Genomic DNA, 26,377 nt, shown 5'->3' on the forward strand with positions numbered 1-26,377 from the left:
TTGGCGAGTGGGAGGTTTATATCACGCGCCTTCGGCGAGTGATATAATCCCACGAGCTAAAAAACATTTTTTCACGAGTTACGAACAATATTTTTCATCACAATGTGGCGGAAATTGGACTTTTAGACACACGGAGCGTGCCGAAAAGTTCACTTTTTGTCACAGCGTGATGAAAATAAACATTATTTTAAAAAAGCATTCGAATTACACAGCAAGTGATCAGTTTGCAGCGCCTTCGCCCCTCAGAGGTTACTTTATGAACTGTTGACTCGATCCGTGAAACAGCTGTCCTCTAGTGATAAAGCAGAGCTACGAGATTTTTTGTGTTCACGAGAAACCGTGAACATTGTAATGAATGCCGGCTAGAATGCCGCATTTCATTAATTGTTTTTCTTAATGGTTTTTTCTATCTCAAAATACATAATCTTATGCACCTGTGAAGGATTTCAGTGACTTGCAATTCTTTTTTGTGAATTCGTAAAGGCACTTGAGCTAAGTGAAACGGCGCAGTTTCTCATAAATTGACAACAATCACTGCCTTGCTGCGGTTCGATCCGATAAATCATCGTTTTGGGGAAATAAAAAATTGGGAGTGATACGTCCGAGTAGGGAAATGTCTGTTCAACCCAAGGTTTACTGGTCGCAGACCAAAAATGATGTTTTTGTGAGGATTGATGTTGATAATCCTCAGGTGAGTTGCAGCTAAAATTTCGTTGATTTCAGTGGTAATGTAATTTTTATCTATTTTGGTTCAATTTTTTTAGGGGACGGAGATTACTCTTGACGACGACGGCATGAAATTCTCTGCCTTCAAGAGCAACAATGGTGATACAGTCAACTACGATTTCTCAATTCAATTCTATGGCTCTACGAACAGGGAGGTAAAGCATGTGCAATTATTTAATAGAAAATCCAGTGCATGTCCTAGAATGATCTACTGACTTTTCCTCAGAATTCTGTTGGAAATTCTGTTTGAGTTTCATCGATTTCTTGTGGGAATTGTAACATTTTTGATTGATATTTTATAGGAAAAGGAAAATTGATGTTGACTTTTATATTTATTCAGAAAGGGAGCGCGCATCGCGCGCTCTTGAAGTGGCTAGTGGTTTATGCACATCATTTATGATCGTTATGTATTCATTTATTCATTAAAAAAGGAGTTGAGGTTAACGCTCATAGTGTTTAAATTTGAGAAACAAAATTGCATTTTTTTCGACAAAAACTTGAATCAAAATTCATTCTTCATAATTTTTTTTAAAGAAAGAAGTATCATTTATTATTATCACTGTTATTACATTAGCGTAAGCATGGCAACATACATTGCAGACCGAAAATGTTTTTGTAATATGAAACAAAATAAAATACAGTGAAGAAAGCTTCAGCAAATTATCCCCGAGAATTTCAGTAAAATTTTTATGGAATTTATGTATTCATTTATTCATTAAAGAAGGAGTTACGGTTCGTGCTTATAGTGTTTAGATTTGAGGACAAAAATTGACTCTTTTTCCCCATACACCTGAACAAAAAATTATTCTCCAATTTTTATTTTAAGAAACAAGTATCATTTATTATTTATTTTTCATGGATTTTGTAATAAGAGACAAAACAAAATATGGTGAAGAAAGCGTCAACTCATGTCCGAGAATTTCAGTGGAATTGTTATAGAATTCCAATAGAAAACGTATGAAATTTCCCAGCGAAAACTCTAAGTGGTCCTTGAACCATTCAAAACTGATTTTCCGTTGCAATTCTAATACAAATGTTCCTTTTTGTTGATTTTAATTGAAAATTATGTAGTTTTCTCATACGCTTTTTAATAGATATCTTATTTTTAAAAAATCCCATTGTATTTTTTCCTATTAAAATTCTCGGGCACAATTTTTTCAAGATTTTTTAATGGCTTTTGTAATGAGAATCTAAACGAAATACAACAAAAATTGAAAAATTTACACTCAAAAATTTCAATAGAATTTTTAGGGAATTCCAATAGAAATGGATTGAAATTTCCTATTCAAAGCATTCAATTTTTGCATTCGATTCTCCATTCAATTCCAGGAGAATATGTATGAATTGATAAACCACCAAATGCAATTCATTCTGAGGAAAGAAATCGACGACAGCTGGCCACGTTTAACAGTGAAGGAAGACCCTGAATACATAATCTTGGACCCAGTAAAATTTCAAAGCAAGAACATAACAGGGAAATCCAAAGGAGGGAGCAGGAAGGACACCTCGAAGAGTTTCAACGAGGGCTTCACATCTGCGAGAGAGAAAATTCACAGGGAAGTGCTTGAGAAGAGAGACGTTCACGAGGATTACCCTCACATGTATGATAAACTCCATAAAGAAGAATTGGGATACAGGAAAGGTTGAAATAACTCCAGAAACTCAATTGGTGTTATTTAAGGATGTTCGACACCCTTTTAGCCAAAATTGACGTTGTTTTCATTTTTCTGGCAAATTATCGATGGGAGTGACGTGAAAAAATATAACGATTTTGTGGTTTGTCATTCTTTAATGGCTCACGAAGTTGCGTAGTGGTGCGATAATTTTCATGCGTTTTTTCTACAGTTTTGTGATTCTTTTTAAAAGTTTAGAGAAAACGCAGGCAAATGTTCGCACCATCTTAAAATTTCGTCAGTCATTAAATAATGACAAAATGCAAAAACGCTATATTTTTTCACGTCAATTCCATCATAAGTTTGCCAGAAAAATTGAAAAAACGTGAATTTTGGCAGAAAGGGTGTAGAACATCCTTAAATTGCTGTAATATTCCAAATTTATTTAATTTGTCCCCTTCTTTCAGAAGATCTCAAGAAGGTTTACCTCGTCATGTACAATTTATGCCAATTTGTTGGGTTCATGTATGTTCTCACAGTCATGGCAATACGTTATTCACGAGAAGGTCCAGGTCAGTGTAAAAAATACTCTAAATCTGTGTATGTTTATTATTAAATCATTTGGATAGATTAGGTAGTTCAATAATTTTTAAAATATCTGCAATATAAATAATGCTTTCTCTCATGAGTATTACTTTTAGTTACTGATTTTATTAATTTCATTGTTATAAATTGGAATGTTGGGTCTTTATGAAATAAAAATGAAACCAAATGAAATCAACTTTTTGTTAGGATTTTGAATTAGATAGAAAGTACTACAAAAATAATTAGTGATGAAAATACATTTCGTTTTAAACTCATTCGTCCCAAATTCGAAAGAAGTTAACATCAGTGGTCGAAAATGATTAATCAGTGCATCGAAATTAAGAGCAAGTTCATTATTAATAAATTACCAAAATTGTGGTGATATCAACGTCACTTAAAATAGTCAATCCCATTAATCTCCAACAATTTCATTTTATTGTTTTGTATTTGTTATTCATGTTGTTTATGTTTCATAAATTAATTATTTTTTCTGATATTTTCACTCATGAGTAGAAAAGTAATTTTTTTAAAATTATTTACTACTTCATTTCTTTTTTATTTATTTAATTTTTTTTTTATTTATGTTTTTTGAGGCCCGAGTGGATTATCTTTCGAACGTTATCTCGATTGTTTTTCCATTTTCATAATGTAAAATATATCACAATTTCCATTGGATTTTACATCACGCAGGAGTCCCTAAAAATTATGATTGTACAATCAAAAAAGGAACAAAAAAAAATTGAATGAATGATGTCCTGACAGCCACTAGATACATCAAATTATTAATTTGCAATTTCCTCCCTATTGGGTTTATTTCCCAATATTATCCAAGAACGCTCTTTGAAAATGTTCAGCTTTTTTCAACATTTTTTTGATTGTACAATCATAATTTTTGGAGACTCCAGAGCTATGTAAAACTGAATAGCAATTGCAGATCATTTCAGATTATCAAAATAAAACAAAAACAACCAAGTTCACGTTCGAAAGATAATCCACCCGGGCCTTAATTTTTTTTACGCTTTGTAGTTGTTATTCATCTTGTTTATGTTCCATAAATAACTCATTTTTTCTCATGTTTTTGTTCATGAGTAGAATACTAAATATTTTGACATATTCTGCATGAGAATGAATAAAAACAAGTGGATTATTGATAATAATTTCTAGATTCCATGCCAGAGACCTACAGCAGTGTCGGTAGTGTTATGAGATTCCTCCAGCTCTTGCAATTCCTCGAAGTGATGCATCCCATGTTCGGATACACAAAGGGCAATCCTCTGCTGGCATTCGTACAAGTTGGAGGTCGTGCCTTCGTCCTCTTCCTGATGATCGAGGCTGAGCCACGCATGCAGACAAAACCAGTCGTCTTCTATCTGTTCTTCGTGTGGAGCTTGATCGAAGTGTTTCGATATCCTTACTACATTACACAAGTTTTGGATGTGGAAATTGGATTGCTGACCTGGTTCAGGTACACCATTTGGATACCTCTGTATCCCCTCGGATTCATGTGCGAGGGAATCATCATCCTGAGGAACATTCCCTACTTTGAGGAGACTGAGAAATTCACGATTTCATTACCGAATGAATGGAACTTCGCTTTTCACTTTCCAACATTGCTGAGGGTTTATTTGTTACTGCTCTGTGGTCCCGCTATTTATACATTGATGTCTCACATGCATCAGACGAGGATCAAGAAACTTGGTGGAGCTAAAGGCCGTAAATTGTTGAATGAAAAATGCGATTAGAATTGCCATACTGAATTTTTTAATTTTATAATTTTGTTTTAACATCAGAACTTGATTCGTCATTTCCAAATTTTGAATGCTGAGAGTAAAATAAACAGGTTGAGGGTCACAAATCGAATCTCCTAAAGCATCAAACAACAGGAAAATATTCTACTTCGTAATGGCACAATCAATCTGATGTATTATTTATTTACGATTCTCATTGTAATTTTTCTTCAGTGAATGATTAAACTTTCAAAAATGTGATTTTGAGTGTAAAGAAACGTTGAGGCTTTATTCATTATTTCTTCGTGGTCCTGATATTAATATATGATGGAGGTAAAGGTGAATTGTTGAATGAAAAATGCGATTAGACGAATTAAATTTTTGCATTTTATAATTTCGTTTCACAATCCGAGAACTTAATTTGTCATTTTCAAATTTTGTATACTGAAAGTAAAATTGACATGTTGAGGGTCACAAATCGAATTTCCTAAATCATCAAACAATAGGAAAATATTCTACTTCGTAATGGCACAATCAATCTGATGTATTATTTATTTACGATTCTCATTGTAATTTTTCTTCAGTGAATGATTAAACTTTCAAAAATGTGATTTTGAGTGTAAAGAAACGTTGAGGCTTTATTCATTAATTCTTCGTGGTCCTGATATTAATATATGATGGAGCTAAAGGTGAATTGTTGAATGAAAAATGCGATTAGACGAATTGAATTTTTGAATTTTATAATTTCGTTTCACAATCCGAGAACTTAATTTGTCATTTTCAAATTTTGTATACTGAAAGTAAAATAGACAGGTTGAGGGTCACAAATCGAATCTCCTAAAGCATCAAACAACAGGAAAATATTCTACTTCGTAATGGCACAATCAATCTGATGTATTATTTATTTACGATTCTCATTGTAATTTTTCTTCAGTGAATGATTAAACTTTCAAAAATGTGAGTTTGAGTGTAAAGAAACGTTGAGGCTTTATTCATTAATTCTTCGTGGTCCTGATATTAATATATGATGGAGGTAAAGGTGAATTATTGAATGAAAAATGCGATTAGACGAATTGAATTTTTGAATTTTATAATTTCGTTTCACAATCCGAGAATTTAATTTGTCATTTTCAAATTTTGTATACTGAAAGTAAAATTGACATGTTGAGGGTCACAACTCGAATTTCCTAAATCATCAAACAACAGGAAAATATTCAATCAATCTGATGTATTATTTATTTACGATTCTCATTGTAATTTTTCTTCAGTGAATGATTAAACTTTCAAAAATGTGATTTTGAGTGTAAACAAACGTTGAGGCTTTATTCATGAATTCTTCCTGATATTAATAATATAATGGAGCTAAAGGTGGTGAATTGTTGAACAAAAAATGCGATTAGACGAAGTGAATTTTTGGCTTTTATATTCTTAAAATTTATTTTTTATTAATGTTTGTACGCTGAAAGTAAAATAGGCATGTTGAAGGTCACAAATCGAATTTCCTAGAACACAAACAATAGGAAAATAATCTATTTCGTAATGATACAATCAATATTATCAACACAATGTTATTTACGAGAGCATAATTTTTTTTGTGAACATAACATCTTCACGACTCCGACAAATCCGTTGCATTAACATTTTTTATAATACACCGTATTATTATATGGTAAAAACCAGTCGATTTGCTTGTATAATACATGCCAATATTGTATCGTGTGCTGATTTACAGTGCAATATGATAATGGGCCCCCGCGTGGAATTGAATGTTATGTACAGTTTATCGCGCATGTTACGGCGCATGTCACTCAGCATGAAAAATGTGTCCGTGGGGTGTCCGCCGACGTTGTCGCGCCGGTATATAGTCACATATCAGAAAACATTCGCTGATTTATCGCAGTTTATCGGCGCACATCGGCCTGTGTCTCCTGAATGTGAAAAAGTTCAGTCCCATAATCGTCAAACGAATTAAAGAATCATGTTGCGTCTCATGAGGAGGGTCCAGCCCTTGAGGGCGTACTCATCAGCTGCCCTCCCGGCTCCGGAAACCAACCCCTCGATAATGTACTGTGGGGTAAGAGGCTTCGGTATTTTTTAAAACCGTCACGTGGAAATGCGATGATATTGCCAAACATGAAAAAATGTTATCTGCACTTCCAACTCAATATTCGAGGAAAGGGGTTATGTTGTGGTATTTATTTTTTGCGATTGATGACCCCTGAACTTGATAGATATTCATTTTTATTCGCTTAGCTTTTTGTTTCGTCTTTGTTGCACCGTTTGTGCGAGGGGAATTGTGGCATTTGCATGATATTGGGTGACTAGAGATGCAAATGCGTCACATGACCCGTCATATGACGGTCATGTGACCGTCATTGACGGTCACATGACGAGGCGTTCATGACGGCTGTCACAATTCCCCCTCCCCCTTGGTGACCGTCACAACTTGTCAAGAAAAAATCACAGTCATTTCTCATCTAGGGGAGGGTGGGGTAAAATGGACACTTTAGACTTTTTTGAAATAATTTATGACTCAGAAAAAAATTTATGAATTGAGCTCAGTTTAGGCTCATCACAAAGGGACAGAATTGAAAAAAAGTATTGAAAAAAAATTATTAAATTTCATCAACATTTCAACCCCTCATTAACATTTTTAAAAAAGTCAAAAGTGTGAAATTTCTAATGGCAAATGATGGTCACAAATTTTTTGTGACCGTCACAAAGAATTTTTGACCGTCAAAAGAGTAAAATGGTAATTTCCGTTAAAATGACCGTCATAAATATATTGATTTTCGTGACGGTCATGTGACGTCCCGAAATTTCTAATGGCAAATGATGGTCACAAATTTTTTGTGACCGTCACAAAGAATTTTTGACCGTCAAAAGAGTAAAATGGTAATTTCCGTTAAAATGACCGTCATAAATATATTGATTTTCGTGACGGTCATGTGACGTCCCGAAATTTCTAATGGCAAATGATGGTCACAAATTTTTTGTGACCGTCACAAAGAATTTTTGACCGTCAAAAGAGTAAAATGGTAATTTCCGTTAAAATGACCGTCATAAATATATTGATTTTCGTGACGGTCATGTGACGTCCCGAAATTTCTAATGGCAAATGATGGTCACAAATTTTTTGTGACCGTCACAAAGAATTTTTGACCGTCAAAAGAGTAAAATGGTAATTTCCGTTAAAATGACCGTCATAAATATATTGATTTTTGTGACGGTCATGTGACGTCCCGAAATTTCTAATGGCAAATGATGGTCAAAAATTTTCTGTGACCGTCACAAAGAATTTTTGACCGTCAAAAGAGTAAAATGGTAATTTCCGTTAAAATGACCGTCATAAATATATTGATTTTTGTGACGGTCATATAATTTCTACATAATTGGCATCGTCTATTCGTTCAATTTCTTATTGATTATCAATTATTGTTTATTATAAGGTTCTTATGGAAGACTCGAAATGTATGTGTACAACTATACAACAGCTTTTTTTAATTATAAAATTATGAAACATGTGCTCACATATATTTTTCCATACTCATGAGAGAACGATTACACTTTTCATCTTCAGAACAAAATAAACGAAGTCAAGAGTTCTAGATACTGAAGTAAATAAACAAAGTCAAGAGTTCTAGTTAATTAGAAACAAAATAGATCAAAAAAAAGTGTTTCATCTATATAGATGCAAAATGACCGTCACAGTTTTTCGGCCAATTGTGACCGTCAATGACGGTCACATGACCACTTCATGATCGATCACATAACGCCTTCGCATCTCTCAGGCCAACACCCAAGAAAAACGCCCCAATTTTTTCCCCAGATATTCATAAACAACGAATGGCGCAAATCCGAGTCTGGCAGGACATTCGAAACGATAAACCCCTCCACCGGGGAGGTAATCGCCGAAGTCCAGGAAGGAGATGCTGCGGACGTCGACGTAGCTGTGCAGGCAGCCAGGAAGGCATTTCGCCTTGGTTCCCCATGGAGAACGATGGACGCCTCTCAACGCGGGGTCCTCCTGAACAAACTAGCCGACCTCATCCACCGAGATCGAACGTACCTGGCGTCCCTAGAGACACTTGACAATGGAAAACCGTATTCTGCATCTTACGGGTTCGATGTGCCCGCCAGTGCTGGGGTCCTGCGGTATTTCGCTGGTTGGGCTGACAAAAACCATGGGAAGGTCATCCCCATGGACGGAAATTTCATGGCGTACACGAGGCATGAGCCTGTTGGCGTCTGCGGTCAGATCATCCCCTGGAACTTTCCACTGCTGATGATGGCCTGGAAGATCGCCCCAGCTCTCGCCACTGGGAACACCATCATCCTGAAACCTGCTGAGCAGACACCACTCACTGCTCTGTACCTAGCACAACTGGCTAAGGAGGCTGGCTTCCCTCCTGGAGTCCTCAATGTTGTGCCTGGATTTGGACAGGCTGGGGCTGCTATCGTGGCTCATAATGACGTCGACAAGGTCGCTTTCACTGGCTCCACTGAGGTGGGAAAACTCGTCAAACAGGGGGCTGCCATGAGCAATCTGAAGAGAACTAGCTTGGAGCTGGGGGGAAAGTCACCCAACATCATATTCAAGGATGCTAATCTCGATTATGCTGTTGAAACCGCACATTTTGGACTGTTTTTCAATATGGGCCAGTGCTGCTGCGCTGGCTCCAGGACTTTTGTTGAGGATGACATCTACGATGAGTTCGTGGAGAAGAGTGTCAAGAGGGCCGAGAAGAGGATGGTTGGGAATCCTTTTGATCTTAATATTGAGCATGGGCCACAGGTAGTAATCATTCTTTTACTCTTAATTTTTTATGTAGGGGAGACTGGGGCCAAATGAAACAGTCAAAATTTTTTTTGTTCAATTTTTTTTTTCAACTTTTTTTATTATTGGGAGTAGTGGTGAGAATAATAATAGTTTTTCAATATTCAGACTTGTGTTCACTTTGACCATTACAGGGTAAAAGAATGTCAACTTTTTTTTGTTGAGAAAAAGTATCCAATTCCTTACGGCATAGATAAAATGTGAAATTAAATATAAAATCATCATCAAAAAAATTGTGTGGCGAGAATCGTTACTAAACCTTGAGCTTTTTCAAGGCCCATCATGACAATAATGTAGAACTATTGACCAATAGGTTACCCCGTAGTGATGAGAACAATAATTTTTTATTCGTCTTATAATTCAATTAATTATATTACGCCGGATTACACTTATCTTTTTTCTTTGAAATTCAGTATCACATTTTCCTTTTTTCTCCCTCTGGGTCTCCCACTGGGCCTTCCTCTGGACTTTGGATTTTGCTGTTTTATTTTGTTTTCAATTAATTCACTGACATAATCTTCTCCCGCCAAAACTTCTCAATAATTTTTCATTCTACTGAACGAAAGATTATTATTCTCATTAGTACTCTCAACAATAGCAAAATGTTAATAAACAAACACTGATAAAAAAAATATGTTGCAAAAAATATTTTTTTTACTTGAATGCGTCAAACTGTCATTTTTCGACTGTTTCATTTTGCTCCACTCTCCCCTATTTATTTTTTTGCTTCATTCATTTATTTGTAATTAATTAAAAATGCAATCGCATTATCTCCTAATTATTCATTGGAATAGTCAATATAAAACGTCGATCACCGACCTCTTTCTGAACAGGTTGATGAGGAACAAATGAACAAAATTCTCTCTATGATTGAGAGTGGAAAATCACAAGGCGCCAAATTGGAGACTGGGGGCACCAGAATAGGGGACAAGGGATACTTCGTCGCCCCAACAGTTTTTGCTGATGTTCAGGACGACATGACTATTGCTCGCGAAGAAATTTTCGGTCCTGTACAGCAGATTCTCAAGTTCAGTCAGATTGATGAAGTCATTCATCGTGCTAATAAAACTGATTATGGTCTCGCAGCTGCTGTGTTTACTAAAGACATTGATAAGGCGAATCATTTGATTCAGGGCCTGAGAGCTGGCACTGTTTGGTATGAATATTTCACTTGCACATTTTTCTTCAATAATTTATTCCTCCTCGAAGACTTAAATTAATTTTTCGTGATAAAATTAGCAATTTAATTCGATTAATGACATTATTAATGACGTTAATGACATTATTAATTTCTCTACGGTTAATTTTTTTATTTGTATATTATTTTTCTTCGATTAATTCATTTTTGAAAAATGAACTCAATTTTTTCGTAATGAAATCAATAATTTAATTCGATTATCAATTTTTCCAGGGTCAATACTTATAACGCTCTGTCATCCCAAATGCCTTTCGGTGGTTACAAAATGTCAGGACAAGGAAGGGAATGCGGTGAATATGGACTCGAGGCTTACACAGAAGTGAAAAGCGTCATCATGAAGGTCCACGAGAAGAACAGTTAAATACCTCAAACTACAAAAAAATTGTACAAAGTCGTATTTCCGATATGAAATACTCAGATATTTACAAGTGTTGCACAATACGAGATTTTTCATAGATATTTTTTTAATTTCTAGTTCTTATAAAAGATACATTGTTCCAACGATTGGTGCTCGAATCACAATTCCGGTAGAATAAAAATGATGAAAATGAATTTCAGCTCGTACTTATACTATTGCATATTCAATCTTATATCGGGGTGGAAAAGCGAGAATTTCGCAGGCCAGAGGATCATTATCTACATTTTAGTAGTGAAGTGGTAAACGGAGATAAGTCGACTCAACTGCCAGTTGAGTTTTTGAGGAATATTTCCGAATCTAAGGGAGACAGCGAAATTTTCGTAATCACATTTGTTGTAGCACTCAATCGCCTCTACAAAAAAGGTTGTAACAAAAATTTTGCTATCTCCCTTAGATTCCGAGATATTCATTGAAAACTGGTCAATAGTCAAAATTGACTTGTCTCCTTTTAGCACTTCGCTACTGATTTGTTGATTGCATAATCGAATGTACAGAGTAATTTCTTATCAACAAATAGCTGCCACTCCCACCCAACATGCGAATATCTTCATTCTCAGAACAGAAAATTCCACGACACGCACGAAAAAAATTCGTAGAAAAACCGGGCGAAATTGATAGATAATTCTATCGGATGAAAATTCTTTCATTTTTTGGTTGATTCTAGTGAAGAAATGTGCAGATACTGAAAAATTTTGCTGTATTTTTTATAAAAAATGTGCAATAGAAATTTTTTAGTTAATCAGGAAAATTTCATTTTCACACAATTTTCTCCATTGAGATATTTTCTATAGGAATTCACGTGAACTCCCCAAGTTTTTTCCATTCTGATTTTCTCCTCTTGTCATTAAGAAAATAAAACAAAAAAACTTTCATTTTCATTAAATTTCATTTTCATTTCGACTCAACCAAACTTTGAGTCGAGGAATTTCTATAAAAAATATCAATTGATTTTTTCTACAGAATTCTTTCCATCGAACATTTCTATTGAAAAAAATGCAAATAAGCTGCGAAATTTCACAATAGAATCGACCAAAAAATATTAGAAAGTTCAATAAACTGCAGAAGAATTTTTTTTTTTCATTAAATTTTTTTCGTACAAGTAGTCATGCTTTCACTATCAGTCAGGAGCTGTGATGAGCGATTGTGCGTCCATAAGGCTCTCAGACATTATCGCTGAACTGTTCATAATAGGGGTGCTCACAGTATTCCCTGATTTTTTATTACCGAATGGGTAGAAACTATCGATATTCATCTGCACCAAGTATGTCGTCACCTTGTCCACTGGAGAGGTGCAACCGTCACTAGTGTTGACTCTCAACTGATTTATGTCGTTCTGCATGAGACGCGAGAACAGTTCCACGTGGTTTTTGCCACCATTATGGATCTCCAGGGGTGGAATCCATCGGAAGTAGCACTGGGTCCAGAGTTCAAGGCACGAAATATTGTATTGAGGCTTAAGGGGGGTTTTTTCTGGCTCTTTCGAGTTGTAGAGGGGATTGTAGAAGAGGAGAATGTCTTGGTCTGTGAACTGCTCTCGCCAGTCCCAGACACTGCGCAGAACGAGGGGTGTATTTGGATCCTGTGGAATTTCACTTTATTAGTTCATATGAAAAAAATTCAAAGAATTTTATCCGTTTTTTCAAATGGAAAACAGAATTCTAGTCTTTATGACTTACACCAAATAATTAAATTTTTTTATTGAATCAAAGTAAATTTTTTAAAATAATTAATTAATTAATTATTATTTTAAATTTACTTTAATTTACAGAGAATTCCTTTTACTCATCAGAATTTTTTCTAGTGATCAATCTATTTTTTTCTAATTGAAATTAATTATTTTGCATTGATGAGAGAATAATGAGGCTTTTTTTTTATTAATTGAATAATTTTTTGAAACCCAAGTAATTGCGGCATTTGAATGTCCATTTTTTGGGGATTTAATTTGAATATAAAATCCAAACGTTCATGTAATTCCTTGTCTATCTTGAAATTTTGAGGCCATCATTAATTTTAAATTTAAACATCCATAAAATTATATATTAAATTACCATAGCTGCAAACATTCGATCTCTCTCGCAATTAAATATGAATGTATCGAAGACAGATACATGTGCAGCATCCCACAATGTCGTGACATACGTCTCCGTGAATTCAAATTTCGATGGGAACTGTTGGATCAATTGCCAGACACAATCGAGGAATAGAAGGAAAATTGGTGACTTCTCAGAGTTGAATTTCACGATATGTCCCAGACGATCGCAAAAAGGATGCCCAGCTGCCACCCATTCTTTTTGTATGAGAGACTGAAATCCAGTTATCGTTCGAAAATATGGATCGGATATTAATTGGACTAAGCTCGATATAACGCAACACATATCTCTCCCTGCTCCTTCTGCAATCCAAAATTACGCATTCAATCGAAATTTATCAATCGCTTTATTTGCTTTGTATTTTCAAAGACACTAGTTTCATTTTTAAACGCTTTTCTCAACTTATTTATTATTACCTTGTAATATAACTGATGTTCCGGAGCTCAAGTGATCACTAGCCTCCACAGCTTTTTGCAAACAATGAGAAATGTATTTCAACCATTTGGAATTCTCTAATAACGAGTAGAAATTATTATCCTGCATCCAGAACTGTCGTATGTTCTCTGAAAAAAAAATCACGTTATTTTTTATATGATTCATCACGTTATTATTGTAAGTTGATTTGAATCAATACGTTATTTCACGTATATAAATTTCTGTAGTATTACTAAGGAGAATTTCGTGGGGAATGATGAAAACTTCTTTTGAAAATCCATGAATTTTTTTAATTAAAGAGGGATGGAAATTTCTATCGAGAATCAGTCGGAGATACGTCGAAATCCATGAAAAATTTAATTGAGGATCAACACATGTTCTGTTGGAAATGATGTTGGTATCGAAGATCAGAAAATAATTCAATGTTAATTTATACGGGCGTTATCGATGGAAAACCATGAATATCTCGGATACTAAATACGATCAAGTCGGTTCCTTTTATACAGACATATAAATATATATTCCATTTACTCAAAGATGTAACTCTTTGTAGACATAATTTTTGACTTTGGCGTTTCTTCGTTGTTGTCTTGTGAAAACTTTCAATGGATCTCATGATCGAACTCTCGAAAAAGCTACATATAATTGACCGTGATTGAAAACATCTCTCCGTAGATCTACACCAACATTACCAACATCATCAATATCATCAACATCATCAACAAAATCACTGTCATCATCATCGTGCATGCGATTTCTCTTTCAGAACATTCAGGCATAAGAGTGTGACATCTCCTTTTTATATAAGAAGAATGGATAAAATATTGGAGGAAGAAGAGTTGTGAAACAAACCTGGTGAGCACAATGCGACTAACTTTGAAAAACTAGTAGCTATAGATTTAACAGTTATTTCTTTATTCAACTCGAGTACAGCCATGGCTAGTTTCTGGGGATGACTCTTTCGTATATTCTCCAGCATTATGTTCTCCTGGGTTCTCTCGGTGATCGTCGACATCAATTCAGACATTTTTACTAGTGCAGCACCTCGACTGTTCGACCATGACCACACGGGGGGACGACCTTCTTGGAAGTGTCCTGCAGCTCCAGTCAATTGATTATCGGTAACGGATGCTGGGACGATTATGTATTGAGGCAAACTGGAATTATAACAAATGACATAATTTATCGAAATTTAATTGATGTACTTTGAAGGTATTCATGCAGCAGACATCGGCAGAATCATAAATTTTGAATACACTCAAATAAGTCTTACTTGTGCCAAGAAAATAGTTTTTTAAAAATTATCAAAAAAGTATTTTTTTGTGCCAAACATGCAGAGAGTGCCCTGAAATGAAAAATTTTTGTCGCAAAAATAGATTTAGTAGTTAAAAAAAAAATGCATTCTCTGTACACGCAAGAAATGTCATTTCTAGCACTACTCCTTCGTTATTCGATACTCCCATACGTATTTTGCTCCCGAAAAATCTTTGTTTTATGCGAAACAAGGGATAGTAGTTTTTCGTTTCGGCTGTCTAATAATCACAGACAAGAAATGAACCCTTAAATGAAACAATAATGATATGATAGCAATCTTGTAACTTAGGGATAAAATATTTGTTGCTAAATTTTACTCTCTATGAGATATTTTCATCCTGAGAAGGCACCGTCTGGTGTGAATTATCCGCCTCTTGAGCTAAATATTTCGTTGCTGTCGAAAGCAGAACAATTATTCATGTTTGAGACTTCCAAATTCGAACCAAACAAATTCTTTTTTGGCAATTTTTAACTAGCGATTTTGTTGGCCCAAACAAGACTTGTTTGACAACGTGTTTGTTCTTCTCTCAGTGCATGTATTGCCTTATCTACCCTTAAATTTTTACATTTGTATGAAATACTATCCTCAAATACCAGTATTGGTTAAACTAGTACTGAACTACAATTAAATTTAATCCTGTGTTACTATAGTCATATAATTGGCCTTGGCTGTTTGACTATATCAAAAAATAACTAAATAAATGAATAAATAGATAAATAAACAAATCAACAAATTATCTATTTGCCATAATGCGTATTACAAATTTTTCCAGAAAAAAGAAATGAAAACGTGTTTGTTTTTCTCTCAGTGTAGCTAAAAAATTGGAGGCTCCGGACTATTTTCAGCATTTTAAGCTTGTGAGGGTCAAACGAACAGTAAACAATTAAGTAATTTTTCATGAATGTGAGAATATCCCGCACCTCGGTGACAATTGGAAGGCCACATTAGCAGAAGACAATCTCCAATTCCTCTTCAACACTTCATTCCCCTGGGCTGTGCGATCGAACTCCCCCCGCCAATCACTCAAATCCCGAAAGAACTTGACATTCTTGTCAATACTGCTGTAGTAAACCTCCTTAAAATCATACGCAAACAACAGCTGATGCCTGCTCGGGAATGCATGATGCAGTAGTGTCGCAAGAAGATTCTTCCCATGACCCACTGGTGAGAATTTAAACGAGAACGACCACGTGCGAAAATTCTTGCACACAATGAAAATTCCTTTGACCTTAGATGGTATCGTGCTCCCTGGGATGAGTTTTCTCTTCTTGTCCCCCGTAATCAAGTAGATCTCGTCAATGTTCGATAAACATGAGTCTGTGTAGCCGTAGAGGTGATTCTGCTGGCGGTTTATATCCTCCCCGTTGAGATCGTCACTCGTGATGAATGTTAGCTTGAAATTTGTGACGGAGAGGGTCCCAGAGATTCCCTGCTTCAGGTCCCCGACTGGGGAGAACATGAGCACATTCTGCGCCTCGGCTATGAGGACCTCACCCGGCAGCAATTTTATTTTATTCTCCCCCAGGGAATCCCGTCTGCTCATCTGAATGTTCTTTACAGATCAATCGATTTTTGTTTACAATTGAAGGTCATTCTTTTGCATTAATGAATGGAGCATGATTTTTTTTAATTACAGTTTTTTAAGTTTAATAATAATTACATTTGAATTTAATTCAGACTCTTTAGACATTAATCATTTTTTATTTAGATTGGAAATTTATTCTTTCACGTTAATGAATGAATAAAATGGATTTTTTTTTAAACAAGATTCTTTTTTTTTATTTGATTTGAATTTGAGTTGAATTTAGGATCGAATCGTTCAAGAATTTTTATATTAAGGCCCGAGTGGATCATCTTTCGAACATGATCTTGGTTGTTTTTTTAATTTCGATAATCTGAAATTATCTTCAATTGCTATTCAGTTTTACATAGCCCTGGAGTCTCCAAAAATTATGATTGTGGAATCAAAAAAACGTTGAAAAAAAGCTGAACATTTTCAAACAGCGTTTTTGAATAATATTGGGAAATAAACCCAATAGGGAGGAAATTGCAAATTGGTAATTTGATGTATCTAATGGCTGTTAGGTCGTTATTTGTCACAGTAGCAATGACTGTCAGATAGTTAATTACCATGATAAATTATCCATTCATTATTCCTCTCGATCTGACTTATTTCTTAATCTTTATTAAAAACGCTCTTTGAAAATGTTCAGTTTTTTTTTCTTTTTTGATTGTAAAATCATAATTTTTAGGGACTCCTGTGTCATGTAAAATCCAATGGGAACTGATATATTTTACATTATGAGGATGGAAAAACAATCGAGATAACGTTCAAAAGATAGGGGAGGGTGGGGTAAAATGGACACTTTATACTTTTTTAAAATTATTCATAACTCAGAAACAAATTTATCAATTGAGTTCAGTTTAGGCTCGCCACAAAGGGAGAGAATTGTTCTTTGCATTGAAAAAAAAATATTAAATTTTATTAACATTTCAACCCCTCATTAGCATTTTTAAAAAAGTCAAGTGTCCATTTTACCCCAACCTCCCCTAGTCCACCCGGGTCTTAACTTGGAAATTCAAGAAAGTGAGTTTTCATTTTTGGGAATATCCAAACTCTCTGTCGATTTTGGCTATTGGCCAGTTTTTAATGAATATCTCGAAATCTAAGGGAGATAGCAAAATTTTTCTCAACACCTTTTTAGTAGCACTCAATTCGCTCTAAAAAAAAGGTTATTATGAAAATTTCGCTATCTCCCTTCAATTAGGAAATATTTCTAGAACACTCAACTAAAGACTAAATGGACTTAAACCGTGTGACCACTTCGCTACTGAATTCATTCTACTTATCTGAATGTTCTCCACAAATTAACCGTTTCGTTCAGATTCGAAATTTATCCTTTGGACTAATGAATAAACAATAATATTTTTTAAATTCCAGAATTCATTTTTTTAACCCAAGTAATAACCCCATGAACTCCCATTTGAACGTTCCATGTAGTGAATTCCATTCGAATTTCAAATAAAATCCTTCACGGAGCTTCTAATTAATCTTCGACTCCCAACAGAATTACTTTCGTTCATGTTATTTTCAATAGCTTAAAAACACAGAACAACGCTTGCCTAAATTCCCACAATTTCCCCTAATTTTCCTCAATATAAAGCCTTAAAAATGACAAATTGCTTGAAACATTCCAGACATTAACTGATTCCCCCTAAAAACATGAATGAAACTCCGTGTGAATTCTTCCTTGTTAAAAATTTCAAGATTTTTCACTCGAAACATCCCTACTAATTTCCAAAATTGTTACCTGCATTTCATGCTCCTCGAAGCCCACATAGCTGATGAAGTTGTTGGAACTTTTATTTTCCATGGCCAATTAGCACTATTCCCCCAATTACCCACTACGGCATACTTCAACAATGAATGTCCATTACTTTTCGGAGTTTTCTCATGAGTAATTATGTTGTGTTTACTCAGTTTACTCCCCTCACTGCACAATCATATGACATGACATGGACCGAGGCCCGACAGATGATGCTTTCAACACCAGAGACTTTAGTTGACTCGTCGAAGAGAGATGGCATCAGGTGCCTGATCCCCTGCCCCAAATGTCCGTTATGCCCCAGCGAGTGCTGTGGATTATCCAAAATGGAGACAGCCATTCGTCATTCTTTGAATTCGCATTATTTTTTTGCCATTCACCTCGCTATTCCAAAGTTTTTTACGTCAACAAGGGCCTCGAGTTATTCATAATTACCGCATAAAGAGCTACACATCAGGTATTCATTCTGATCCCTCTGACTGTCGTGGTGTTGCAAAAATAACCTGTGGCTTCTGCAGACCCCTCAACAATCAAAACAAAGGAGATACGAGTGACAATCCAAAATGCCGAGGCGCAAGAATCACCAGACAAAAGTGGCAATTGGGGAGGATACGAGGATAGCTGTTAATTTGACTGTGAAAAAATTGCTGGACTGTCCTGAGCAGAAGGAGCTGGAGTTTCCCTCGTCCTATACAGCTGAAGAGAGGGCTTATATTCATCAATTGGCAGCTCAGCTTGGATTGAAGTCCAAAAGTCGAGGGTAAATGTCTATTGGTTCTCCAAAAAATAATGAATGTCTGTTGATAAAGTGAAAAAATGGCCTGGCTCAACATTTCGAATTCACAAAGCATTTTCAGGTGCATGGATTTTCAGCTGTCACTGGTATCAAGCTGAAACTAGCAGAATATTCGTCAGCGGAAAATTCAATTCAGGGGATATTTAAGTGTAGGAAAGAGACAAATCAGAGCGAAGTGGTCAAACGGTTCAAGTCGACTTAGCTCTCAGCTGAGTTTTCGAGGAATATCTCCAAATCTGAGGGAGATAGTGGAATTTTCGTGCATATCTGTTTTGAAGCTCTCAATGTACTCTACCGAAAAGGTCATAACGGAAATTTTGCTCTCTGCCTTAGATTGCGAGATATTCATTCAAAACTCACGAATAGTCAAAATCGACTTAAACCGTTTGACCACTTCGCTAGTGAAATAATCACATGTACAAATGTTTTTCATGTGCGAAAGAGTTTGTACATTGTTTAAAAACATTTGGACACCCCGAGATTCGCCTAAGACAAATCTTCTGCTGTTGGTCCTTTTTTGGGAAGATTTATCAAAAAATTTCAAGAATTTTGCACGTATCCTAAGTCGTTTTCAAGTAAAATTACAGAATCACAATTCTGGAGATTATTACGAGTAACATTGAACTCGATTTAGGGTGGAAAATAGTAAATCTCCAAATTTTCCCGGAAATTCAATGAAATACCCTATTTTTAAGCAACAAGAGGATGAGAATTCAATTAAAAAATCAATATTCAGTAGCGAATTACACTGAATCTTCAATTAATTTGTGGTGAATGTCTCCACTGTAGCTCTGCCTAAAATATTCATTCACACAAAACCTACAAAAATTATTAAAAATTAATTAAATTCCTAAAATCACTCCATTTCTCTCACACAGAAAACTAAAAACTCAACCCTCAAAACTTTCCTGTCATAAACATTTCATTCTCACCATAAACCGAGTCATAAATACTCCACAGTGTTTATAGTATTAATTTCGATTGACCAATTGAACTGAAATTGACAATTCCCATTGATTTGCCCATAAAACCTCAAACGTTCAATGACGAAATTTGAAATTCTTCGAAATTCTTTCAGTCACACTATGATGTGATGATAATTTCCAACAAGTGTACTAGAAACGTCAGCCAAAAATTTTCAACAGTGTCCTCTCGCAATCTCTCAAACCCACTCAATAGTTAATCACAATCTTCTCCACAATTTCAGAAAAGGAGCTAATAGATTCCTCACAGTGTACAAACGCGAGGGTTCTACAATAATCCAATCAGACGCGTCAATAAAACTGAACAAGCTTTCTAAACAAACAATGCTCAATCTAATCCAGAAATTCCCCTTGAACAACAAAGAGAGACAGGATCTACTCCCTCCAACCGAGCGAGAGCGCACGATGGACAACGAGGTGACAACAAACACAAAAGCCATGGGCAGACTGAATGGTACAATAGCTCAGGTGCCTCAGCTGCGAACGAATCAGGACCTCGTGCAGCTGCGAAGGAGCTTGACAGTCTTCAACGCTCGTGAGAAGATCCTGGAGGCCCTCTCCTCAAGTCAAGTGGTGATAATAGCTGGTGAGACCGGCTCAGGAAAGACCACGCAAGTCCCCCAGTACATCCTCGAGCATTGCCAGCAGAAAAACCAGGCCTGCAGGATAATCTGCACCCAGCCAAGACGACTCTCAGCTGTTTCAGTTGCTGAAAGAGTTGCTTTTGAACGTGACGAGAAGATTGGACAGACTTACGGGTAGGATAAATTATTTTATTGACGAGGTCTAATCTCTATCACTATGATTGGTTTTATATGATTCATCACGTTATTATTGTAAGTTGATTTGAATCAATATGTTATTTCACGTATACAAATTTCTGTAGTATTGCTGAGGAGAAATTCGTGGGAAATGATCAAAACTTCTTTTGAAAATCCATGAATTTTTTTTAATTAAAGAGGGATGGAAATTTCTATCGAGAATCAGTCGGAGATACGTCGAAATCCATGAAAAATTTAATTGAGGATCAACACATGTTCTGTTGGAAATGATGTTGGTATCGAAGATCAGAAAATAATTCAATGTTAATTTATACGGGCGTTATCGATGGAAAACCATGAATATCTCGGATACTAAATACGATCAAGTCGGCTCCTTTTATACAGACATATAAATATATATACCATTTACTCAAAGATGTAACTCTTTGTAGACATAATTTTTTACTTTTGCGTTTTTTCGTTGTTGTCTTGTGAAAACTTTCAATGAATCTCATGATTGAACTCTCGAAAAAGCTGCATAAATTGTCCGTGATTGAAAACATCTCTCCGTAGATCTACATCAACATTACCAACATCATCAATATCATCAACATCATCAACAAAATCAGTATCATCATCATCATGCATGCGATTTCTTTTTCAGAACATTCAGGAATAAAAGTGTGACGTCTCCCTTTTATATAAGAAAGATGGAAGAGAATATTTATTCAGGTGGAATAAAGCTCATTTTAGGGAAGAGAAATACAGATATTTTATATCCATTTCCATCCCAGAATTTTGAGTAATAACGTGCACTCTTCAATTTATAGATTATTGAATTCTTATATTGCAGAGTGAATATAAATTAGATAAGCAAATAGATTTTTTAATTATATATTCATGCGATTGCATATTTTTTCCTCTTATTTTCACATTTTCTTGAATCGATGGTATATGATTTTAGCCTATTTAAGATATTTCATTAGAGATTAAGAAAAAATTGCTACTTTTTTATGATTTTGATGATTTGTTTATTGAATAGTTTTTTTAACAATGAAAATGAATATAAAACTAAGCGATGCTTGATGCCCTTGGATTCGAAATATTCGAGTCAATCGTCGTTCACTTTTCGTTTCTATTAATTATTTATTTACATGAGAATATCGAGTGCAGTGAGAATTTCGCCCAGTACCCCAATTTCTCATCATAAATTTGCTTCTAAATTCAGTAGCGAAGTGGTAAAACGAGATTAGTGCATAAAAAAAATAATAATTTTTGCTTTTATCACATTGAAATATTAATTTTCAAATGGTAATAATAATATTAAGAATTTCGAAAAAAATACACTTATGTCCTTCTACCACTTCGCTACTGAATTTCCTCAACTCTTTAAGGAGTAACACAATAATTTTCCAAATTTTCGAACAAATTTCCTGCCGAAAGTTATCAATATTGTTACGAATCGAACCACATCAATCTCGAGGAGGTGATGATGAAGATCAATGTGCTTTAGGTTCAAACAATATTAATAACTTCGAGCAGAAAATTAGTTTAAAAATTTCGAGGAAATGGTGGCCTCCTGTTGCCCCTCAAATTCATCGAACATTCCATTCTACAAAAAAAATCATTACAGGTATCAGATAAGACTGGAGAGTCGAGTGGCGCCCAAGACCCTGTTGACATACTGCACAAACGGAGTTCTCTTGAGAACACTGATGGGAGGTGACGCAGCGCTGGGGACAATCACTCACATAATAGTCGACGAGGTCCACGAACGCGATCGCTTCTGTGATTTTCTCCTGATCGCCCTCAAGGAAGCTCTGGTCAAGTTCAGATCACTGAAGCTCATCCTGATGAGTGCAACCATGGACACTAACATCTTCGTCAAGTACTTCACCCAGTGCAGCGTAATAAACGTCCCAGGAAGGTCCTACGACGTTGACGTATACTTCCTCGAAGACGTCCTCAAGATCACTGGGTACACAACCGACAGAATGCATGAGAAGCGAAAAGAGTTGATAAATAAAAAAGAACAGAGAAAAGTCCTGGACTCCTGGACGCAGTACACCCCTCAGCAGACGGGGCGAGCTCCAGTGAATGGCAAGCCCCCAGTGCCATCGCCAATCCTGGGACAACAGACTGAACCCCAGCCCGAGAGAGTCGAGCTGGAGCCCTGGCTGAGGGAGGAAATGGACAAGAGTATTTCAGATGCCTGGTTGATCGGTGGAGAAGACAATTTCGCTCAGCTGCTGCACTTGATTCTCTCCGAGAACATTTCCGTCGACTACCAGCACAGCAGCACCCTGGTGACACCTCTCATGGTGGCAGCTGGCCGAGGCTGCCTCAACACGACTGAGCAACTCCTCAATCTGGGGGCCAATCTGAATATCCGAGCAAGTAACGAGTGGACAGCCCTCGACTGGGCGAAGAAGATGAACCAGATTGAGTGTGCTGAGCTAATCGAAGCCTACCTCAAAACTTACGACTGTAAACTCGAGGATTCCGGGGTTCAAAATATCGACACACCCCTCTCAGAAGAAGACAAATTCCTCCTCGACATTTATCACAATACTTTCAACGACGACAACATCAACTATGACCTTCTATTCATCTTGATCCAGTACATCCACACGAAACAGCCCCCAGGATCGATCCTGGTCTTCCTCCCAGGGTACGACGACATCGTCATGATGAGGGACAGGATAAACTCTGAGGAGAAGCGGATGAACCAGCCAATGATCTACGACTTATTCGTCCTCCATTCGAACATGCAGACAGCCGATCAGAAACGAGTATTCCGGCCCAGTCTCCCCGGCTACAGGAAGATCATTCTGTCGACGAATATCGCTGAGACAAGCATAACAATAGACGACGTTGTCTACGTGATAGACTCTGGAAAAGTGAAGGAGAAGTCATTCGATGCGATCTCGGGGGTCTGCACCCTGAGGTCCAATTGGATCTCCCAGGCGTGTGCTAAACAACGAAAGGGTAGAGCTGGTAGATGCCAAAAGGGCATTTGCTACAGGCTATTCTCCTCGATTCGTTACAACAGCATGCAGGCGTACTCGACACCAGAAATCCTGAGACTACCCCTCCAAGAGTTGTGTCTGTTCACCAAGCACTTGGCCCCAGGGAACACGCCGATTGCCGAGTACCTTGACAGGGCCCTCGAGCCCCCATCCAACATAGTAACGAGGAATGCTGTGCAGTTGTTGAAATCTATTGACGCCCTCGATGCCTGGGAGGACCTGACAGAACTTGGCACTCATCTCCTAGACCTTCCAGTGGAGCCCAGACTTGGGAAAATGTTGCTTTACGCTGTCGTCCTCAAGTGTTTGGATCCAATCCTGACGATTGTCTGCAGTCTTGCTTATAAGGATCCATTTCTGCTGCCGTCACAGCCCTCTCAGAAGCGCGCAGCGACAGCAGCGAGGAAGACCTTTGCGTCAGGCTCTTACTCAGATCACATGGCAGTGCTGAGGGCTTTCCAATTGTGGCAGCAGGCGAGGGCCTCTGGGTGGGAGAGGAAGTTCTGTGAGAAGAATTTTATATCATCAGCTGTGATGGAGATGATCACGGGGATGAGATCTCAGTTGCTGGGGCAGCTCAGGGCCTCGGGATTCGTGAGGGCCAGGGGCACTGGGGATATCAAGGATCTCAATTGGAACTCGGAGAACTGGGCTGTCGTCAAGGCTGCGCTCACTGCTGGCCTCTATCCCAATTTGATCAGGGTGGACAGGGAGCATGGACAGCTGAGGACTCAGAAGGAGTCCAAGGTCTTCTTTCATCCGTCCTCGACGTTGAAAGAGTTCTCAAAGTCCACTAGGACCACCTCAGCGCAGTCACACTCGGCCAGTGTTCACACACTGCCCTCTGATTGGCTGATTTACGAGGAGATGAGCAGAGCTGGACGGTTCTGTCACGTTAAGACTGTAACTCTAGTCAATCCTATTACTGTTGCTTTACTCAGTGGACCTGCTAGGCTGGCAATGGATACCATTTATGAGACGGAGTCTGTTCCGGAGAGTGAGTCGGATTCTGAGGCTGAGGAGACGCGCGAGGGCATGACTATTCTTAAATTGGATGACTGGGTTGTCTTCAAGCTGGACTTTGAGGCAGCCAGGCTGATTTTACATTTGAGGCAGAAGTGGAATGCACTTTTCTTGAGGAGAATGAAGAATCCTACGAGGAGCATGACAGCACTGGACGATCAGGTAGTCAAGGCCATGGTTTCTATCATCAGTAATGAGGAGCAGGCTTGTGAGCTACCGCAGCCTTCCGGCATTGGACAGAGGCCTAGACCACTCATTGTTGATTATTATCCCGCCAATGCGAGGAGGAATGACGATGAGGACAGAACTTACTAGGAAATTTTTAATTCGATGCGAGACTTTTTCTACTGAACAGCTTATTTGTCATCTTGAGGGTTTTGGGGCTGTGGGGTGTTATCAGTATTCTATTTTCCGGGGGTTGGCTCCAGGGCCTCGAGGAATGGAATTGTAAATTTTTAGTGTTATGGGTTTCGAGACAGTTGGGGTTTTGCAAGATTTTTTTTTCTGAAAGTGATAATTGATGTGAAAATATGACGCGTTTTTTTTGTTTTGATAATAGACGATTGGTCTGGTATGTCTGCAGTGGGGACTGGGAATATGTGTCGAATATTTTTTATTCAATTTTTAGACGTCATTGTTTTATCCAGGAGAAAAATTTATGCAAAACAAAATTGTCGAGAGTATTCTTTCTGTTACTCATTTTGATTTGATGGGTAAAGTAGCTGTAAGCTAAATGCAATGAATAGGCTGTGCAAAGTAGAATTACGAGGGGAAGTCTCTTCAGTCCGTTAGCTATTGAAATTAATATTTTGTTATTGGAGGATTGGGGGAGTTCATGGCATGCGGTATTCATGAATCATTACATTGCAATTACTTCGTTCATATTCGGTTCATCGATATTTTTCCTCTGAATGAGAATCCCAATCTCTGATGACTGTAAGTCACCGTCAATTCTTCGAGACAGCATCTACTGTTACGAATATTTGAGAAATAATAAATATATCTCAGTTATTCCCGCGAATCTTCTCGATGGTTTTTTTCATATTTTTTTTTATGATAACGAGCAAATGTTTCGTTTCATTTCGTACAATACTCAATTGTTTGATAGAGGGTATAAAATACCGCTCTCATTCAATGTATTATAATTCATTCATATTCTCCATGTTCTTTAAATAATATTTCATGAGTGTAAATTGTACTACAATAAAAGAAAATTGAATGAAAAATTTAATTCTGAGAAATTTCATTAGACCCGTTTCCAATTTCAAATTGAGAGAAAAACGAAGATCTCACGCAAGATTATCATGAGATATTTAGTTCCTAACTTATAAGAGTGCTGTCATATCATCATAATTATTTAATTTAAGAATTAATTTCTTATTCGTAATTATTGAATAGCGGAAATAAAAAACTACTGCCCCTTAAAAACGTATAGGAGTATCGAATATTGAAGAAGTACACTGAGAGAAAAACAAACACGTTGTCAAATAAGTCTTGTTTGGGCCGACAAAATCG

At 36.7% G+C, this 26,377-nt stretch overlaps 4 protein-coding genes across 5 annotated transcripts; 3 read left to right on the plus strand and 1 right to left on the minus strand.

Annotated features, from left to right (window-relative positions):
* The first annotated feature begins 321 nt into the window (after nucleotides 1-321).
* Nucleotides 322-5,612, plus strand: LOC107037834 (very-long-chain (3R)-3-hydroxyacyl-CoA dehydratase). 2 transcript variants are annotated; one of them, XM_015256601.1, is made up of 5 exons: nucleotides 322-691; nucleotides 765-881; nucleotides 2,056-2,368; nucleotides 2,807-2,911; nucleotides 4,089-5,612. In XM_015256601.1, exons 1-5 carry the CDS (start codon nucleotides 614-616, stop codon nucleotides 4,664-4,666), a joined length of 1,191 nt encoding a protein of 396 aa, XP_015112087.1. In that variant the 5' UTR covers nucleotides 322-613; the 3' UTR covers nucleotides 4,667-5,612. The 2 variants fall into 2 exon arrangements, with proteins under 2 accessions (XP_015112087.1, XP_015112089.1); XM_015256603.1 differs by having other exon boundaries at nucleotides 2,810-2,911.
* An 860-nt stretch (nucleotides 5,613-6,472) lies between these two features.
* On the plus strand, nucleotides 6,473-11,238 carry LOC107037815 (aldehyde dehydrogenase, mitochondrial). The gene is made up of 4 exons (XM_015256575.1): nucleotides 6,473-6,725; nucleotides 8,481-9,446; nucleotides 10,322-10,644; nucleotides 10,900-11,238. The coding sequence occupies exons 1-4, from the start codon at nucleotides 6,630-6,632 to the stop codon at nucleotides 11,045-11,047; spliced, it is 1,533 nt and encodes a 510-aa protein (XP_015112061.1). The 5' UTR covers nucleotides 6,473-6,629; the 3' UTR covers nucleotides 11,048-11,238.
* A 902-nt stretch (nucleotides 11,239-12,140) lies between these two features.
* LOC107037841 (myotubularin-related protein 10-B) lies at nucleotides 12,141-18,460 on the minus strand. Its single transcript, XM_015256613.1, has 6 exons — nucleotides 18,256-18,460; nucleotides 15,865-16,496; nucleotides 14,482-14,786; nucleotides 13,611-13,757; nucleotides 13,153-13,496; nucleotides 12,141-12,683 (listed from the first exon to the last, which is right to left on the minus strand). The coding sequence occupies exons 1-6, from the start codon at nucleotides 18,316-18,318 to the stop codon at nucleotides 12,222-12,224; spliced, it is 1,953 nt and encodes a 650-aa protein (XP_015112099.1). The 5' UTR covers nucleotides 18,319-18,460; the 3' UTR covers nucleotides 12,141-12,221.
* Nucleotides 18,461-18,597: 137 nt separating this feature from the next.
* Nucleotides 18,598-26,093, plus strand: LOC107037929 (3'-5' RNA helicase YTHDC2). The gene is made up of 4 exons (XM_015256764.1): nucleotides 18,598-18,727; nucleotides 18,789-19,030; nucleotides 20,274-20,807; nucleotides 22,444-26,093. Exons 2-4 carry the CDS (start codon nucleotides 18,834-18,836, stop codon nucleotides 25,175-25,177), a joined length of 3,465 nt encoding a protein of 1,154 aa, XP_015112250.1. The 5' UTR covers nucleotides 18,598-18,727; nucleotides 18,789-18,833; the 3' UTR covers nucleotides 25,178-26,093.
* Nucleotides 26,094-26,377: the final 284 nt, after the last annotated feature.

Source organism: Diachasma alloeum, unplaced genomic scaffold (assembly GCF_001412515.2).
Source record: "Diachasma alloeum isolate Michigan unplaced genomic scaffold, Dall2.0 Dall_scaffold_00271, whole genome shotgun sequence".
NCBI classification, from domain to species: domain Eukaryota; kingdom Metazoa; phylum Arthropoda; class Insecta; order Hymenoptera; family Braconidae; genus Diachasma; species Diachasma alloeum.

Excerpts from the sequence above, each read along its gene's own strand:
- LOC107037834 (XM_015256601.1), top strand. The coding sequence starts at position 614 with ATGTCTGTTCAACCCAAGGTTTACTGGTCGCAGACCAAAAATGATGTT. Across the intron at positions 2,369-2,806 it reads AGAATTGGGATACAGGAAAG|AAGATCTCAAGAAGGTTTAC; the intron begins GTTGAAATAACT and ends CCCTTCTTTCAG. Across the intron at positions 2,912-4,088 it reads TTATTCACGAGAAGGTCCAG|ATTCCATGCCAGAGACCTAC; the intron begins GTCAGTGTAAAA and ends AATAATTTCTAG.
- LOC107037929 (XM_015256764.1), top strand. The coding sequence starts at position 18,834 with ATGCCGAGGCGCAAGAATCACCAGACAAAAGTGGCAATTGGGGAGGAT. Across the intron at positions 19,031-20,273 it reads TTGAAGTCCAAAAGTCGAGG|AAAAGGAGCTAATAGATTCC; the intron begins GTAAATGTCTAT and ends CCACAATTTCAG. Across the intron at positions 20,808-22,443 it reads AAGATTGGACAGACTTACGG|GTATCAGATAAGACTGGAGA; the intron begins GTAGGATAAATT and ends AAATCATTACAG.
- LOC107037815 (XM_015256575.1), top strand. The coding sequence starts at position 6,630 with ATGTTGCGTCTCATGAGGAGGGTCCAGCCCTTGAGGGCGTACTCATCA. Across the intron at positions 9,447-10,321 it reads ATATTGAGCATGGGCCACAG|GTTGATGAGGAACAAATGAA; the intron begins GTAGTAATCATT and ends CTTTCTGAACAG. Across the intron at positions 10,645-10,899 it reads CTGAGAGCTGGCACTGTTTG|GGTCAATACTTATAACGCTC; the intron begins GTATGAATATTT and ends CAATTTTTCCAG.
- LOC107037841 (XM_015256613.1), bottom strand. The coding sequence starts at position 18,318 with ATGGAAAATAAAAGTTCCAACAACTTCATCAGCTATGTGGGCTTCGAG. Across the intron at positions 14,787-15,864 it reads GCCTTCCAATTGTCACCGAG|TTTGCCTCAATACATAATCG; the intron begins GTGCGGGATATT and ends TTATAATTCCAG. Across the intron at positions 13,497-13,610 it reads AACATCAGTTATATTACAAG|AAGGAGCAGGGAGAGATATG; the intron begins GTAATAATAAAT and ends TTTGGATTGCAG.